The sequence below is a fragment of the Zonotrichia leucophrys genome, chromosome 2, assembly GCF_028769735.1.
Source record: "Zonotrichia leucophrys gambelii isolate GWCS_2022_RI chromosome 2, RI_Zleu_2.0, whole genome shotgun sequence".
NCBI classification, from domain to species: Eukaryota; Metazoa; Chordata; class Aves; order Passeriformes; family Passerellidae; genus Zonotrichia; species Zonotrichia leucophrys.
In genome coordinates this window covers 128646381-128665935 of record NC_088171.1, presented here as the reverse complement: position 1 = coordinate 128665935, position 19555 = coordinate 128646381, and the positions used below count along the sequence as shown (strand labels likewise).

Sequence of the window (19555 nt, the reverse complement as noted above, 5' to 3'; positions counted from 1 at the left end):
TTAAAAAAGCCTCCACAGTTCTGTGTATGTTCTTTCTTTGGGAACATACCTAAGAAGTGATTTGAAAGAAAAATAATTTCTTTATTGCATAAATACTTAGAACAGTATTCATAGCATTGGTGATAGCCTTGGTGTTTCATGGTAAAACAGCTATGGAGTCATCAATGTTTTATTTCTGTTTCATCATAGCCAAATTACATAATGAAACAGATACTTGAATAAAGTAATTTCTTTTATTCTCCATATGTTACAGATGCCTAAAACAAACTAAATGACCACTCAGGTATGTGGAAATATATAAACCTTTAGACCAACTGAAAATTTCAACAGGAGGTTTTTTTGCCTATGTCTGCATGACTCTTCTTCACTTTGCTCATGATAACAATACCTTAGCAATAGCCTGGCTTTTGGGATGAGGGCTTTTTTTAGTTTCCCCTCCCAAGCCAGAGGACCCCAGGCTGTTGTGATTCCTGTATCAGCAAGCTTGTAACAATATCAAACAATACCTGTGTGCACACCTACACACAATACAAACAATAAACACTGCCAGCCACAAATCCCAGGGGCAGAGTGCAGTGCCTGTATTGGCACCTGTGTAAACACAGACTGGGCTGGCTGTTGCTGCTCCTCCCTCTTCCTCCTCCGGCTGGCCAGGCTGAGCCTCGCCTCTGGGTGTGCACGCAGCTGCAGTGGGGCTCCGGTGGCTGCTCTGGGGACACTCCAGAGGTGACTGCCATGTTTCCCCTTTGCAGGCCCCTGGACCTTCAAGTGCCTTGGCCATGTGGTCCTGCTCCAGTGGATCATGCTCCTGTTGTCCTGCTGGTGGGCTAGTCTCACTTGAGGTTTGCTAGCCTTGACAGGTACATGCACACAAGTCTAGTTGGAAATAGGGTGCAATACTAATATGGGATGGACTACTGCAGTGTAATTGGTAAGCTGTCTACATGGGACTGGTCCCCTTTATCCTCTTTGCCCTTGGTTTTCCTATGCCTCTTTCTCTCCAGTCTACTTCAGTCACTCCCTTTACACACTTTTCGTGGTTACCTTAAACATCCCAGAGGAAGTTTGGCACAATGCAATCCACTAAAAAAAATAATCCTCCAATAAATTTTACACACTCCCTAAATTCATTCTCCTCTGAAGTTTTACAATCTTTAGATAATCCCTCAGTTTGCAGAGTTTTCTAGGGAGTTTCCTACACTTATTTAGTGGGTTTTGCACTAGGAGCAGTAATCTGTATCGTTCCCCTTCCATGTTTTTTGGATTGGTGAGTGTGTGCACTTGGTTTTTCTAATTGTTCAGATCCTTGCCATGGCTTTGTGTTTAATTGGTAACTTTTAGTCAGGTAACATGCTCTGTTATATGGAAGTATCTCTGCAGTACTTTCCCAGTGACTGGACCAAGAATGTGGTGGAGGCAGTGGATTTCAACTTGCTTAACTTTAGATGTCTGCAGTGCAGGCCTAGTGCACAGCTTTGCATACCTGATCTGTACTCGATGGGGGTAAATGCTTATTTCAAGAGGTGTTTGTCTCATGCTTCAGACATTTGTATTTTAGTTAAAACTTGATTTTTATACTTAACATTATGATGTGAAATATGACTATTTAACTTATGAGTATCTGTCTAGGTTTGGACACAATTGCACACAGAGGCAATGAGGTTTAAGATGAGCAGAACCAGTGACAAACGAACACCTTGTGTACCTTCTGCAATTCTGCACCTAAAAGTCTAAAAATGTTTGAAGAGAGATGAATGAAATTTTGTAACTGAAGACAAATTTATATGGATAATGGTTTGTGGGAAACAAGCTCAGTGTTAAACTAGAGAAAGATAGAAAGGTGTTTGAAGAAGAGGGACTTTAATTAGAAGGAAAAGACTGTGATGTGCTCACCCAAGACTTCTGGGGCCTTAGAAGGTACGCGAAGAATTCTAGCACAAAATCAAAGATCACAGTTCAAATACCACCAACTAAAAACTGCTGAAAGTGTCATTGCTTACTATAATAAATGAAAAAAATATACGCTTCTCTCAGTTGAAGATCATGTACTCTATAAACAGTTTGGAACAACCTTAAGGACTTATTTTCAAAGGTAATGAGTAATTACTGTTAGACTAACATAAGGCAGAGCTGCTGTTTTCTGGTGCCTTCAAAGTTTGATCTGTTATCTCTGAAGTTTTTGGAATATAAAGTGGAATATCTTGAATTTAGTTTTTTTAAATATTAATGAATATTAGTATATTTAATGATTTCATTTCGTTCAGGACTGGAGCAGTTTCAGCAGGTACAAAAAGTGTGAGCTTATAGCATGTTGCATAATGTTTTCTTCTTTTATGGCTTGTGTGGGCAAAACCAAAGATCCTTCAGCAGACAAAAGAGCATTGCTGATTATTAAGAAGATAAATGGATGGAGATGGTATTTTGACTGTCATTGTAAAAATGTGATTAAAAACCATAATATGATAGAAACCCACAGATTTAATATAGATTCAGTAGACACATTGTGTTCATGTATTTATTACAATACTGACATCCAAACCTCGAACTTGTATTCAGTCAGAGTGGAATTATTTGAAGATGTGGGATTTTATCTAAGAGCCTTATTGTAGAATATGACCATTTTTTCCAGCAACCTGAAAATCCCAATTACTTACAAAACAGTACATGAAAGCTGTAGTGGTGTAAAATACAAGTGGGCTGTGGGGTGTAGCAAGGGATAGGGGATCTGTTACACCTGCTAAGAGAGGCCATTGCATCAAACAACTGCCTAAAACAACTCCACTAGTTCATGACAGAGCCAAGCCTTATCAACAGCTGCAGAGTCCCAGTCTGGGCACTCCTGATTTTGCTATCTGGGGCAAAACATCCCTGGGTAGCTAAGCAGCAGCATTCGTCATTACTCATTTCCCTTTCACTGTCCTGTGAGAACAGCTGTTTGCTGTTTTTCTGCACTTTGAGATCTAGGGTAGAGATCGAACAGTACCTGAGGATGAAATCACTTCTTCCTATTTGTAAAACTCTTTTGATCTCAGGATTCCAGATTTTCCAGCATTATGGTTTTCTTTCTCTTCTGTTTTTGTTCTCTTCACATCCCTGCTTCTTAAAATAGCACCTCAGAAATTCTTGCTTTCTCTGTGGTTATCTTTGACTTGGCTGAATGACTTAGGTTTTGCTAATCAGAAAATAGAAATACTTCTTTTTTGAGGCAATTTCTACTGTATTATATCTGGGGCAGTATTACTCCTAATCCCTCCAAAAATGAGGATAGTTTTGCTTTTAAAGACCTATGGTTGCTTTAATCATTTGCAGATGCCTGTGAATCTACACTATGGTGTGTGCTGTATTTGGGATGCATTAAGGGAAAGGAAACCTGGACTCAAAAATTCATGGAGGGTGAGAAGCCAGGAGAACCAAAGGGGAAAGATTATTACCAGAATATAATTGCAGACTGGCCAAAGGGGTGCAGTTTGGCATGGCAGGAGATGGGGGAGCTATAAAACACAGATCAAAAAGAAAGGAACATGTCAGCAGTTTTCTCACTTAGTTTGAATGAAGACGAAAGGGAAAATTCAATCCCTCTTATGCTATAAGAATGTAAGGTGAAATATCAAAAAACACCTATTTTTTTTCCCTCACAAATGGGATAATCCAGCATTTAAGTCTGAAGGCAAAAGAATCATTGGCTCAGCTGGGTATCTAAAGGTATCATATTTATAGACCAGCTATTTCAGGAAAAGAGCCTGTGTTCTTTTGCATCACTTAAGGCAAAATATAACCTTGGCAAACAAAACCACTGGCAATATTTGCAGTTGCATCATTCTCAAGTGAGTATTTAACATCAGAAAACGTTAGGACATTCATGATAAGCTGCTGTTTTTACATAATCCTATCAGTTATGGCTGTCCAGTAGCTGCGGTACAATATCTCAAACAGAAAATGTTCACTATCACAAGTTAAAGCAGCATGGGATAGGTAACTGGATTATGATACTGATGTCAAACTGTGGAATAAACTTAATTCAGTAATTGGGTCCAAATGTGATTTGAAACTAAGGTTTAGTCACAAGAGGGTTTTTTTCCCTCCAGGAATAAAGGAATAAAACCAGAAATGTGGCTTAGTGACAATTCCTTGTATTATGGACAATGTGTAGTAATTTGCTTCAAAAGACAAATACCTTTGTGTTTTGTGCCTTACTCTGTAGAGAATCTTTTGTGTGAACAGCCCTAGACAGAGATTTTGACAGAGCTCTCTATGTTGAATAAATGTCATAGTTAATTTTGGGCAGAGCCAAAATTCAAATGGATGGTCACACTAAAGGATGGAGTCCCAGTAGCAGACACGGAAAAAATGTAGCAGAACAGATCAGAACTAAATTCTTAAAAAACCTATTAAAATGAGTTTCGTTAAAATATTTAGTAACCTAAGATTTTATTCATAAGATAGGAAAAGCTAAAATTGTATGCAGTAGATTGCTAAACTAACCAGTTACATATTTCAGTGAGAAATACCTGAAGGAAGATACTGCAAATCTGTCAGGTTTTCATTTTATCTGTCTTAATTCAACCTACTTTTCATATCACCAGAAGCATAAGATTTCAGCTGCCTTGAGGAAGTACTATCAGAAGCCAACGCCATCACAGTTTCCCAAATTCTCTTGCAAAACTGCTGCTTTAGTGAATACTGTGCTGAAAATGTCTCTGGTTTTCTTGTCTTTGGGGATGCCAGAGGTTAGGTGTTTTGGGCCACAATGTCCAGTCCAAGATCAGGGCCTGCTTTATTCTGTGCAACTGTTTCTGAGTAGCAAAGGGGAATACCAATGCTGACAGCAGTTTTCCATCTGTTCCTTCCTGACCTGCAGATATATGTTTAATGCATAGCTACAAAAGACTCTTAGCTTGTCATGGAGGGCGTTAGATTTCCCTGCTGGAGGCCAGCCATGGCAAAGCAAAGCTTTCCACTTGAGTCATTTGCTCACAGTTGAAATCGTGCAGAAGTTGCTGTTTTAGTGAGGTAATGATACTTCAGACTTCCCTCTTATGGAGCAATACAATTCTCTGAGGTCACACTGGTTTTTATCACCTTTGTTTATCGACTTTCTGACTTCAGGACATTTTATTCAGTTCTGACAGTTCCCAGGCAGTGTGTTTTTTATCAATGTCTCCAGGAAGCAGATACCATCAGCAATGTCCAGACCTACATGTGCGTGACCTGACCACAGAATTTCACTGTCTTGAAGATGTGTTACCTCCAAAATACAGTAAATTCACTATTAACTTTAAGCCAGCTGGTTAGAGATCTTGGTCCATCTATCTCATGTCTTAATGAACACCATAACATTTTCTGGGTATTGTACAGATTCACTAAAAAATTTCAGAGATTCTCTTGAAAGCTTCCTGGAAGTCAGTACCAAAGACCACAGTCTAGGTATGTTTGGAATGTGCCCTGTGTCCCACTGTGCACTGGTTGTTCACTGACAGTGAGCATACGGTCAGCACAAGAGCAGCTGCCAGAAGTAATCTGCTGTTCTTAAGGTACCTGATGATGCAGTGATGTTGCAAATCCAATTCAGTGTAAGTATGTAGGATAATTTTCTGGAGAGGACTGTGATGCTATGTCAGCCTTACAGTCATGAAAATTGTCTTTCAGGTAGTTTTGTATGGTTTTTTTCTACTTTCTTTTAAAGTGGATCCATTCTCTTGTTCTCAGTTCAAGATTTAGAGCATCCTTTTGTGATTCTTTTTGCTGCCTTTGAGCAGATCTGATCTGTTTTACCCTACACTGTGTTGTGCCTCCCAGTTCTTCCCTTTTAAGCTATTATTAAAATCAGGAGCCCCCTTTTCGCTGTCTGCCAGTGTGATGTCTTTTCTTCATAAACATTGATTCACTTTTTCCATTTTAATGAGGCTTTGTCCTGACCACTTTGGAAGTACTGCTTTGCTGGTCCCTTTCTGGCACTGCTACTCCACAGCATTGCAGTGACCCAGCCCTATTTTTATTGAAAAATATCAGAAAAGTCTTAGTTCTACTAACATATTTTGCTGAGGATACTCAAGTTTTGTTTTTGTGAAACCTGAAAATTACGCCTTTCAGTGGAAGAATTGCTTTTTAAAGAATTGACATTTAAACACCATACATTTGAGTGGCTATTTTTTATTTACTTCTACAATTATCTCATTTATTTTCCACAATGGCAGCATATATGTCACATCACTGTTGGCATCTAAAACTTACATGCCCAAACATTCAGAGGAACAATAAAAAATTAATACAGGTTAAAATCATGTTGTGCCCATATTTTATTATCACCAGTCTGATGTGATTTTGTGGGCAGAAGAACATGCTCTTGCCATCAAGAGATAATTTAGTTACTAAAGTTGAATAATGTCTTTATTAGTGCTGCTGTGTGAACAGATTCCAGATACCCAGTCATGTTCTGTCCATAATTAGTTCTCTCTACTTTCCCATTTATGCCCAGCCATGTCAATGAGGGTGTGCTACTGTTAAAAAGGTTCTGTAAGATGTTTTAGGAAGTGTTTTTGTATCATGGTACATTTGGAGGGTTTTCATCCTCACTTACTTGAACTGTGTACCTGCTGCTTTGCTGCTGATTGGTTCCTCGTCAGTCTCACAGGGCTCTTTATGTGGTGTCACTCACAATCAGTGCAACTTATCTGTTTTCCTCCAGAAGGGGAACCTCAGTAGTTCATGATTTTATTATTGTTCTTCAATTTGATACAATCTGTTCCTGACCATCTGTACCCATTCATGCTGAGAATATCAATACTGTAATTTTCCATCTCTCTCATAACTTGAGCTGATTTCTCCAGCTTGCAGCATTGGATGTACATGCCAGATTCTTGTACATAACATGGAGAAGCAGATACTTCAAGGTTTGGGCTTCTTGCTGAGATGGGATTGGACTGATGCTTGTTGTACAGATTCACTTGGGGCTATCCACTAATCAAGGAACGAGATGGATATTGTCATGGAGACAAAGTGAAGGCTTAGCCAGTAATACTTCTGAAGAGGAAGGTGGTCAGCCTTGCATCCAGCTCCCATGCTTGAAGAATCAAGAGAGAAATTTCTGTCTGGCCTCTATCTTTGATTTACCCAGCCTTGGTAGATGTGTTGGGAGCTTCCACAATCCTGCTTGACATAACTTTGGATCAGAGTCTCCTAAGCAGCCCAACAGAGCAAGGTACCAGGTTCAGAAATGGGGGAAAATGTGGGTTTGCCCCTGTGTGGGGTGCATGTGCATGCATGTGTGCATGTATGTACTTTGCATAATTCTGGCAATTTGTATTCTACTGTACTTAGAATTAAGCAGGTTAATTTATCTTTTCCTCTATTTGTTCATATCTGGTGCTTAGAGGATTTGGAAAATCCTATTCTCAGCCATCAGCTAATTTCATAGAACCTACTACAACTGTTATATGTTGTCCGGTGGACTATTATATGATTGGTTTCTTTTTAGAATTTCTTCACATGATGTAAAATATTTCTAAATGGCATGTGATTAGAAATCTGAGAAATTCTTTCAGTATTTAAGTAATCTTTCAGGTTATGCAGACTGCGACATTTGTGTGTGTGAGAATATAAGGGAAAATAAAGACACATAATGGACTATACCAGGAGGTTTCAGTGGTGTAATAAAGCACAGGAGTAAAGTTCAGATAATTTATGGTCCACTTAGCAGAAACTCTCAATGGAATAATACCTCTATATATCAAAAATATTTACTTTGTCCATTGCTTATTTTTAATATGTGATTCTGACTCATGAATTCATGCCCTGTAGAAATTTCTATACCTTCTTGAGTCATGCAAATGTTGTCTCCTATCACCCCAGATACTGCTTTCTTTAGTGATTAGCTCTGTTTCACCCTACACTGTTGTCATATATTTTTTTACTTCATCTAACTTCACCATTTTGGGGAAAAGATACTGTGCTAATTTTTCTTCTTTTTCAAAAATAGTGTAGAATTCGTTGTACCAAAATTGGAGAAGTACAAGAGGCAGTCAGTATATACATGATGTAGAACCAAATATGAAAACAAGTATACACAAACAGAATAATTTGTACTGATTTCTTCATGTTACCTTTTTCCTGCTTCGAAGGTCTGAGCACAACAAAATGTCTTTTTGAAGGACACATGGACATCATCCACTAGGGAGACAAAGTACTTCTCCTCAGCTAGTGAACAGGTTTTCCTTTCCTCTTTTTGAGATATTCTGTGAGAGAGTAAAGCAAAGCTGAGACATCTTTGCATGTCCTTCTCATCCTATGAACTGATAGAAAGAAACATGACATAAAACAATGGAACTAAATGCTTGCTGGATATGGAATTATGGACAGTAACAGTGTAGGGCAATAGCAGGTAACTCTATGAAGGCTGAAGATGTTACATCAGGTGCACAAAGTCACAGGAAGCAACTTTCTGAGAAGTAATTCCTTGTGAGAGAAGCAAGCAGCCATGTGTCTGACAAGTCCTCTTTGCTCTCAGGATGTGAGTCAGCAGTGTTGGAGTTTTTTGCAGTCATCTGCTGCTGCAGGTTAGGGGCCAGGCTAAAATGCTTTACTGAAGCCCAGGCAGACAATGTCTGCAGCCTTTCCCTCATCCACAAAACAGGTCACCATCACAGAAAGACATCAGGTTGGTCAAGCAGGACCTACCTTTCATAAAACCAACCTTGCCAGGCCTGATTTCCTGGTTGTCCTGTACATGCCCCATGTTGGCACTCAAGATGATCTGCTCCATGACTTCTCTGGCACTGAAGTCAGGCTGAAACCTTGTTGAAACCTCATTCCAGCCTTTCTTGTACACATTTGCTAATTTCCAGTCAACTGGGACCTCTCCAGTTACCCAGAACTACTGGTGATGACTGAAAGCAGCATGGCAAGCTCTTCCGCCAGATCCCTCGGTACGCTTAGGTGGATCCCTGTAGAGACAATCCCTGTAAGATCTATGTAATGGATAAGTGGGTCCCAGTTATTCCAATACATAGATCTTACAGGGACTCTCTCCACAGATCCCATCTAGCCTCGTAAATCACATAACAGGTATCTAAATCACATAACAGGTTGCTGGCTATTTCCTCCTGGATTATGGGAGCTTCATTCTGCTCCCAGTCTCTGTCTTCTGGCTCAGAAGACTGGATATCCAGAAAACAATTGGTCTTGCTGTCAAAGACTGAAGCAAAGGAGCCATTAAGTACCTCAGCCTTGTCCTCATCCTATGTCACTGTTTCACTCTGCATCCAAAATTGTCAAATGTTGATTTGTCCTACACACCTCACAGACTGCAGTGATTTGCACATAAGAAGCAATGCTTTATTTTAGTGTATAACTTAGTTTTCTGTATTTTTATGGCTGAATTTTGAATGTGTTACAGACTCTTTTTATAGGGTTTGAACTCTTGACAGCCATGAATACTTTTGAAAACAACTGTGAATGATGGATGAATACCTATGAAATCCACAGTATCACTAACAAAATGCCATCAGCTGTTATTGACGTTTTTTTTGCTTGGTAGCTTTTGAAATAGCTGGCACAGGGGAGACTGCACACAGAACGTGGCTACTCATCAGACCAGCTCAGTTTGCTCTATGGGAGAGAATGAACAATTGCTGTGAAAATATTTCATATGGAAAAGTAAAGATAAGGCTGGGAAGTCTTTCTGCACAAGTGTATCCTCTTTGGCTTTGTACTATATAAATTCTGTAGCACTAACCTGAACTGTAGTACAGTGGTTAATTACATTTAGGCTAAGCAGCTGTGTTAACTCAGTGTTTCATACTTTGTGGCTATTAGGATGGTTACTGGTCTTGTTCTTTTCTTTTCCAACTCATAAACCCCCTGTTTTTGAAAGTGTCATCCACTAATTTTATAGTGGATGTAGTCCCTTTTATAAAAGACAAGGCAGACTTTAGCAGCTGATAAGTCTAAAATATTGTCTCTCTAAAAGATTCTCTGCACACTGGCAGTGGAATAACTCATTTTGCATTCAAAGTAGGAGATTCCTTACACCTTCTTTTTTGATATACCTCTTTGAAATGCAAGAGGAAATGTCAAAAATGATCTCATATTTTATTCCTTCCCTTCCATCCTTCCTTTGTAAGACCTTTCTTTATAGAGAATTTTTTCCTGTCCACTATAAAAACAGACTTTGTTCAAGTGTGGCTGCTTATACTTCACTATCATCAGGAAAGCTGGAAATAAAATTGTAACTTGTAATCCATTTATATTTTAAATACCTTTGTCTCACAGCAATCCTAACATACAGTTTTTGTATCAATTTGTAAGATGCTGTAGCATGAGAAAGGTAATAATTGTACTCAAAGGTTGTGTATTTTCTGAGACCAATATTGCTAGTAAAAATAGCCAAGCTTTTGTGCATGTGAATCCCTTCTCAGAATGTTTTGATTTTCTACTTATTAGAAAATCATTATGAATGTAATTATACTAATGTAGCTAGTGAATGAATCTTGTTTTAATCATACTTGTACTTCTAAGTATGGCAGAATCCTGGTCTGGAGAGCAGAACACAAAGCAGCCATCATCATGTTACTACGCGATTGCTGACTCTCATTTGGCCTAATGCAATTTTCCCCTTAGCCTAGTAAAATGCCAAAGTTGATTAACGTTGATTAAGACTGTTCATAAACTTTTCATGCTGCACAGTTTGATTTTATCTGAGGCATGTCAACTAGGATCTCATGGGGAGCCTTTTCAGGGTAACAGTGCTAGAAAGTGTCAAATAAGTGCTAATGATTTCAATGTACAAGAAAGAAATTGTTTTCCAATTAGACTTTAGCTTTTGCCATTCTAGTGCCTTCTGTCTCTGGAGTGTAAAATGAACTCTCACAAGACACTGGCTCCTTTCTTCATGTACGGGAGCTAAAGTTGTCATGTATGCTTACTTGAATTAAAAAAAATTAAGTTGCCTGTACCATTGTGCTTTTAGGAACAGTTTCACAAGGCTACCCCTTCTGCCTGAATCTATTATTTGAATTAATTGAACTTCCTGATAATTTTTGGTCATTTGACAGATGTGCAACCTAGAAAGGAAGATTTCTAGATACAAAATACCAGATGCTAAACACTAATTATCATCCCTCTCAGGCATGTTTTCATTATCAAAACTGCTATCCCGGTCTGTAAGAATATACTGTAGTTGAAAATCCAAACAGCTAAAGACCTGCTGCCTTTAGATTTTGAGGAAAACAAAAAGTCAAACCAGTATTTTCTATCTCTTCCCAATAGAGAGGTCAGAACTTAAACTGGATGCAGTAAAAAAGGAACCACAGTAATGGACTGGTTTTACATTAATGGATGTTACCTTGAGAACTTTCCACTCAAATGCTACTTTGGGAAAACTCTAAACAGTTTTACTCCAGCAAAGATGCTCTGTCTCCCAAATTGTGTCTCATTTTTCTTCAAAGATCAGTTTAACACCATCTTGTAGTAATGTCCATGAAAAAACAGTCATCTTCCATTTCTCTACTGTTGCTACCTTTATCTTACTGCTGTCTTCTCATTTCAACTGCATTTGTCTGAGTTACCCATGTACTCTGTTTTGTCTGTGGCTCTCTGAGTTTTCTATGGCAATAGGCTGTTGCCTGTGCTACTTTTTCTATTGATTTCTAGGGCACTAGACCCTTCATACATGACTAGGCTTTCTAAGCATGACAATAATAATAATAATTCTTAAGGATACCATTAATACTTTTAATAATGAATAATAAATTGAGAGATAGAATCACATAATGCAGTCCACAAAAGAAAAAAAAGGGAAAAAAAAGAAAAAAAGAAAAAAAAAGAAAAAAAGAAAAAAAGAAAAAAAAGAAAAAAAGAAAAAAAAGAAAAAAGAAGAAAAGAAAAAGGGCAAGCAGTCATTTCTATCTTGTATAAAATCAGGAGATTGGGGACTTTCAAGATGCCACTACAATAGAAATGAATATATTCCTGAGATCTGGAACAGGATATTCTGTACCAACTCTGGAGGACAATCTTATGACTGAATTAAAAAAAAATCACATGGGACGTAAGAATACTGGTGTTTCTTCTGAAACAGCTTGAGTTTCATAAATGCAGAAGGGGTCAGGGAAGAGGGATTAGAAGGCAGCAAAGAGGGAAGACAATGCTGCATCCATAACTAACAGAAACATATGATAATGTTCTAAGCACCAGCTGTGCTAATGTTAGCCTGTGCTTTATGTGATGAATAGTGCCTATATATTCATAATTTAGAAACCAGTGTAGTATCTGACAACTCAGAACAATTGAAAAGAAGCCAGAGTGCTCAAGCTGGGGACAATTTTTAATACCAATAAAGGTATTAAATATCAAGGAATGATCTGTAAGGGACCAAAAGAAATAGACATGTATGGTTTTGCTAGGATTCTTGATTCTACAATTCTTTTCGCTGGACAATTGCAACACTGTTGATTTATTACAATCAGGATTGTCAGATTATAAGAATAAACTTGCTGCCCAGTTACTTAGAAACATTGCTGGTTCATGAAGAGAATCAAATCGAAATGTATAACCAAAGAACTGTCATTACATGGGAACTTTTAGGTTCTTTCAAAACTTCCTCCTTTGTCTTTCAATCAACTAACTGAATAATCAAAATTGAACTGTCAAATTCAGACAGAAAATACTGAGTTTAAGATCCTGTAAAGATTTTAGCTTGCACCTTTAATTCAGCATGTTTTATGTCACAAATATGACAAAATATTTCAAACTGAGCATGGAAACAGAACTGCAGGAATGAGACATAATAAAGTTTATAGCATTGATCATATTTACAAACTTATGTACCCTGTGTCTGTGTATAACTTTCTGGACAAAACATCCAAGCTGCAGAAATCATGTTTAGCAAGTATCCCATTAATGGAATAGTTTAGGTTGGAAGGAGCCTTTAAAGGTCATCTAGTCCACCACCTCTTTGAGCAACACATTCCAGTTTTACTACCCCTATGATAAAAAAATGTCTTCCTTCTATATATCTGCTTTAGTCTACAACAGGCTAAAACATATTTCTCCATCTAACTTACAGACCCTCTTAAGGTATTTACAGGCCACATTAAGGTTACCAGAGCCTTCTCTTCTCCAGGGTGAGCTGCCCTAACTCTCCCAACCTTAAACCAGAAAACTATCTAATTGATCTGAACCTCTCTTCAGTTTTCAACCAGCAGTGCTTACAGAATACCTACATGCTAAGGCCTCTACTATATTGCATTTCAAAGTACAACCTGGATCCTAGCTCCTCAGTCCACTGAGAGAAGGGAAATCAATCTCTTCCTAGCAAAGCTAATTTAGGAATAAGGTTGGACATCCTCTATAACCCAATGCACTTCCCATGATGCCCATGGAGAGCCCACAGTCCTCCCCAAAACAAAGGGTTTTGTTAATGGTTCTCCTTGAGCAGGGAAAGGATTTGGTAGAGGGTAAAAATGAAGTTACACATTTCAGAGCAACTTAAGAAATTTACCATTCTGACTCAATGAAGATACTGATCATATTCATAGTCTAGAGGAAAAAATGTGTTCTGTAGATAAAAGACCAATACCTTTCCATCTGCTGCAGACAGATCTTTAACACCAGTTAAATTGGGAGGAAGTATTTCACTAATATAGTTCGTTATGGCCAATACTGTGTATACTATGGATGACACTCTTTTATAGGGAATGAGATTAACAAATAAAAAAAATCTAACTTCTACCCATAAATATCTAGTATTGTTCAAATCACCTGTGGGGAAGCATCCAACTAATAGAAATTGCTTGGAGCATAAAAAAAAAAAATTGCATAGAGACTAGCAAAATCCTCCTGAAAGCAATCAAATGACAATTTGATGACATTATATAATATGTTTCCTCAATTTAGACAGGAGAAAGCTGGGAATGATCCAAGACTGCACCAGAAAACCAGTCCATGATGGTTGGATAGCATTTAGTACAGGACCTGGAAAACACAATTTGTTGCAGTGTAGTTTTTCCTTCCTGTATGGGACTTTGAGGAGTTCCCTGCAGACTGCTTCCATGAAATGTCCTGCAGGAAACATTTCTTGCTGGTTATACATCTGATTTGATCCACTGAGAGTCTGAGTACTGGTCATTTTCAACCAAGAATATGTCTTTAATTTCCTCCATTCACTGATCCATAATAGAATATTTTAAAGTTCTCTTCATGTCAGCTACATAAAAATGTTTTCTGAGCTTCAAATTGGGACAGAAATGATAAATAATTAGTTACACTGGATTTTTCCCCTTATACAAAGCATTATAAAGCAGATGTTAGCACTTCCTTTTCAGAGAAGACTTATACTTGACATGATTAAACAATGAATCTACCAACTCATTTACTCTTGTAGTTGCTGTGAGGAAGGAAATGGGAGTAGGTATAATGAGACCCTTAGAGAAAGACAGTTTGTGATGATATATAAAACTAGGTTACAATATCACTGTTTCCTTGGGAACCCCTCATGTCTAGCAGAACTGAAAAGGAACAGATAAAAAAAGGGTATCAGAAAAATTATATTAATAACACTGCTGGTGTCAGTACATTTAGATGACTTACAGAAGCCACTAAAAGAAAGTATCACATGACTTTGACATACAATTAGAGTGAATTTTCAGATTTTGCAGTGAAGAACAATTTCAATAGAGGATTGTAAACCAGGAATGGGAATCTTTTTTGGAGGATGTTAGTCAGTTCAGAATGAGAAATGAAAATAACAGGAAGGACAGGGAAACTGGAGAAACATGAATGGGAAGGTCAGAATTAAAACTGAATGCTCCTTATAAATAATTTTTGTAAATGATCATACTACATTATAGTATGATCATTTGTTGGTTTATTATAAACTGCTGTTGACCCCATTACACTGGAGTGGGTAGGGAAGTCTGTGCTGTATATTTTCATTAATATATCACCTGAGTAATGTAAATAACAGTAACAACATGAGACAATTCTGTGCAGGCTGACAGGAATGTGAACAAAAAATGTTTGTTTTCAATTGCAGAAAAATGTGAGGAATGATAGGTGGAACTGATTGTGAGAAAGGAAGGTAGAAGCTTAGAAAGGTCAAGCTGAACCATTTTTTCATTGTCATCAAGACAGGATGTCTTCTACTCTGAATCTGCTCTCTCTTTTCAAAACAAATAGCTAGATAACATATGGGGATTACAGTTCCTGTCCCTGTATTTGTTTGTTTACACTTGCCCAGTAATGGCAGGGGATTTAGTGGAAACAAGGCAAATACTGAGGAGAAAAGAAAGCTCTGAAATTCTACAGTAATGCTGAGAGCAAGTATTTGTCATTTGTGGATGAAACATCACAGGCACATTGAAATGAAGCAGGCACTGTAAATCCAGAGAGTTCAAAGGTAAATATACACTGGAAAGAATCTCAGCTGAATGACGCAATGCACAAAAAACTGTAGTGATGTCTTGCAACAAGACTGCAGCCTGAATACTGCTTGTGTTTATGGTTGAGGCATGGCATTAAATATTTTTGAACCAACTGTGTAACCTGACTGGAGTGACTACTTTCAATTGGTCTGGTTTTTGTAATCATTCTTAGAAGTGATTGACTGATTTCTCATGTTCTTCACTTCCCTGGGATAAAATGTATTTTTCAAAGGCTTCTCTACAGTTAATTCTTCCATTCAACATTCATAGATTGATAAAGAATGTACTATCTTTGGGAATCTGATGACACATGGTTCTAAATTTCCTCTTCTTTTTGATTTTGATGCCAGATTTATCTAGTGCCTGGAAGAAACCAGGAATTCGGTGAGAGCCAGCTGGCTGGAATCCAGTCTGAAAGGTGAAGGTGATGTGAACTGGAGGAGCAGAATGCTTTCAGGACCGAATGAAAAATTATACAGTTTATTTTACAAGGATATCTGCTTAAATATTATATGCTCAGTGTCTTACACAATGGTTTACGGTTTTTACCATAGGGTCTATTATAAACAAGTTTACATCAAGAAATAGAACTGTCTCCTTTAGCTAAGGATGCCGTGACATTTCTTAGAAAAAATTAAAATTCAATTAATATATGTGCCTGATAATAGGTAGAGATTATTGTTAAGACCTGCTTTACCACAGCAAACGTCTCATGTCCTTCCAACAATCTGTTCCTCCAGAATTTGTTTCCACAAAGGAATGGTATTTTCACATGCAGGCAGAACTCTTTAGCTTGTGGACCTACATCCTAGAATTTATTCTTTGTGGAAATACAGCTAATGAGGACCACAATAGGTTCTGAAAGATTGCTTTTCCTCCCATGTCTTTATACTTGGTTATAAATTGATGTCATGGCAGATAACAACACCAGCTCCAAGACTATATGATCTGGGATGAGATTTCAAACTGCTGAAATGAAACCTTTTAAAATCACTTTATTATTGCTGTATACACTTCCATGTTATCCAGCACTGATGTTATGTCTCATAAAGTGAGAGAATAGCAAGCAGAAATCTATTGTCTCTTACAGAGTAAAAACATACAGATTTGGATTGAATTGTTTCTTTGGCATTCTTGGATGGGGTATTTCCCATTTATTTCGTCTGAATGGCATTTTGGGTAGTGTTGGATGCTTTTTCCAGAAATTATTTCTTGCCACAAAATGACTGCTCAGGTGGGGGATTTATAGGTAGCAAGAGTTTTGAGAGGTTTATTTCACCACTACCTGGTGCCCGTGTGGGAGGAGGACTTTCTTCTCCAATCTTCTCTAATGGGTGTCACATTCTTGCTCTGGGTTAGAGGAATCTGTCCAGACAGAGGCTGGGGTAGATTTCACACCAGCGTGGGGTGAAGGACACTCCAGCAGGACCTTATGTGGGCGATGGTGGAGCAGCAGGTCTGTTGGGCTGGATCCGCACGGCTGAGCAGCGATGCGGTTCCCGGCTCGGGGGAACCGGAGGCCGGCCCGGCGCACACCCCACGTCTCCCTTGATGTTGCTCTGCGATTCTCTGCCCGATCTGCGGACCGTGCCGTGGGGCTACGAGAGGACGGGGATATGGGTGCTCTGCTGGCCTCCCGGGCGGCTCGCCCTCGCCTTTCCCTCTGCCTCCATTTCCTCCTCCCGGAGCCGGCGCTCCCCCCCCGCCAGATCTTCCTCCCTAGGGCTGCGTTCGGGGACCGGCCCGGCCGAGCGGGTGCCCCTCTCCGGCCTCCCTGCGGGCGGCAGGGGCAGCGGGAGCGGCGGGAGATGCGGGAGCGGCGGCCGCGCAGCGTCTCCCCGCCCTCCCCCTTGCCCCCCCGCGGCCGCCGGGCTCGGTCCTCCCAGCGCGTCGCCGGCGCCTTGGCTCCTCCTTGTCCTTCCTCGCGTGATTTTTATCGCGTCCATTTTTTGTGCGGGGATAAATAAATAAATAAGGGCAGCTGCCGCCCGCCACCCCCCGCCGCCAGCCCGCGCGGCGCCGCTAGGGGCGGCAGCCGGGCCCCGCATCGCCCCGCGCCGCTCGGCTCGGGAGAGGGAGGCAGCGGGGCGATGCGGAGCCCCCTCCCGTGACTCCGGCTCTCCGCCATGCCATGGGTTAGGCGGACTCCATCCCGCAGCCGAGAGGGCACCAGCCAAGCGAGGCGGCGGCAGGAAGCGGCGCCGTCCGGCAGAGGAGAGGCGGGAGGCGGCGGCGGGAGGCGAGCGCGGCGCCCCGCGGCCCCTTCCATGGACGGCGGCGAGGAATTATGAGCCGCGGCCGGCGGCCGGGACTGGCGCTCGCCCGCTGGGGCTTTCCCCGCTGCGCGCCCCGGGGCGCCGGGGCTCCGCTCTCGTACGGCGGCAGTCGCTGCCCCCGTCTGCTGACTCCCCGAAGCTCGCTCCGTCCCCCCTCTCTCTGCCTGGCGCTCGGGGTTGGGATAATCTCGCTCGCACCCAAACCACAGCGCTCCCGCGGCTAATCCTGCCCTCTCCCCTCTCCCTCCCCACCCCGCCCCCGGCCCTTCCTCTGCTGCCCTCTCCCCTCCCCGCTCCCCCTGCTCGCCCCCCGGGGCCCCTCCGTCCCCGTCCTCCCGCTGCCGCCGGCGGCCCGGCGGGTGGGTGCGAGGTCGGGGCTGCCGGGCACCCCGCCCCTCCCCGGCGGGGCCGTCATTAGGCTGCCGGTTGATTACAGGGTATTGATTTGTATGTGCTTCTCCCGGCGCCGGCCGCTCCCGCTGGTGCTGCTGGAGTTCGGGCAGAGCTTCTCGTAGCGGCGGCGGCAGCTCCTACTAAACATGTCGGCTCCCGCCGGGCCCCGGAGCGGCCCCGCCGCTCCTCAGCCTCCTCCGGCCCCGCAGCCCGAGATGCCGGACCTCAGCCACCTCACGGAGGAAGAGCGGAAGATCATCCTGGCCGTCATGGACCGCCAGAAGAAGGAAGAGGAGAAGGAGCAATCCGTGCTCAAGTAAGGGCGGGCGCACCCCTTTCTCGTCCTCCCGGGCCCGGGGCCGCGAAAGTCTCTCCTCTGGCCCCGGGGGTGGCACGGCCAGGGCGGGAGAGAGGAGTCGGGCTGCCGGGGTCGGGCATGAGTGCTCGGCGCCGGGCGAGTGTGGGGCACGGCGGGAGAGACCCGCGGGAGCGGCCAGGGACGCGGCAGCGCTCGGCGCCTGCCTTAGTCGCGCTCGGCGGGGCGGCTCCGGCTCCGCACGCCCCGGCGCCGGCGGGAACCGGGCGCCCAACATGGCCGCACAGGTGCCGTCCTCACCCGGCGTGTTCCATCGGGAGGACGCGGGTGGGTCGGGGCGGCGGTCGGCGCCGCCGGAGGGGGCGGACCGGCAGCATCGGGCCCGGTGCCGGGGGCGCGGCGGGCTCCGCGCTGGCGGCGGCGGCCCTGCCGGGCGGAGCGGCACCACCGGGGCCTGGGCTCCGGCCGCCCGGCTGGGTGGGTTTGCCACAGCCGCCATCTTCCCCCGACAACGTGTCTGCCGCCCGCCCCCGCCCCGCTGCTCTTTCCAAGCGTGAGCCCCAGCTCCGGGGAAGGCAGGACGCCTTCCGCCTGCCCGGCGCCGGCGTGAGGGCTGCCCCGGCCCCAGCACCGGCACCGGCACCGGCACCGGGAGCTGTCCGGAGCGACCCGGCTCAGCATTTGGAGCTAGCTGTCCTCAGCCCCTGGAGCTGTCCACAGTCCCCGGGCCCAGCTCAGCCCCGGGAGCTGTCCACAGTCCCCGGGCCCGGCTCAGCACCGGGAGCTGTCCACAGTCCCCGGGCCCGGCTCAGCACCGGGAGCTGTCCACAGCCACCCGGCCCGGCTCAGCACCGGGAGCTGTCCACAGCCACCCGGCCCGGCTCAGCACCGGGAGCTGTCCAGAGCCACCCGGTTCTGCACCGGGAGTGTCCGGGCAGGAGCGCGGGGCCCGGGAAGCCCGAGCTTTCCCCGTGCGCCGTGCCCCGTTCCCGGGGTGACACCGGTCTCCTTGCAGGCCCGGGGGTCCCGCTGCCGTGCACGGCATGGGTCACGCCCTTCTCAGTCGGCTGGCAGACACCGAGTAAAGTCGAGAAAACTGTTCTGCCTTAGTGATGGAGTAACCACGCTGACTTCTAGTGGTTTAAAAATAAGCA

General features: G+C 42.9%; 1 protein-coding gene across 34 annotated transcripts in view; it reads left to right on the top strand.

Moving 5' to 3' along the window:
• Positions 1-17855: 17855 nt before the first annotated feature.
• The window catches only part of RIMS2 (regulating synaptic membrane exocytosis 2), a 446430-nt gene continuing 444730 nt past the window's right edge, over positions 17856-19555 (top strand). For all 34 annotated transcript variants that reach the window (XM_064706380.1, XM_064706347.1, XM_064706344.1 and 31 more), the window contains exon 1: positions 17856-18401. In XM_064706380.1, the coding sequence (XP_064562450.1) occupies positions 18232-18401 (170 nt within the window). In that variant the 5' untranslated portion in view covers positions 17856-18231. The remainder of the gene's footprint in view (positions 18402-19555) is intronic.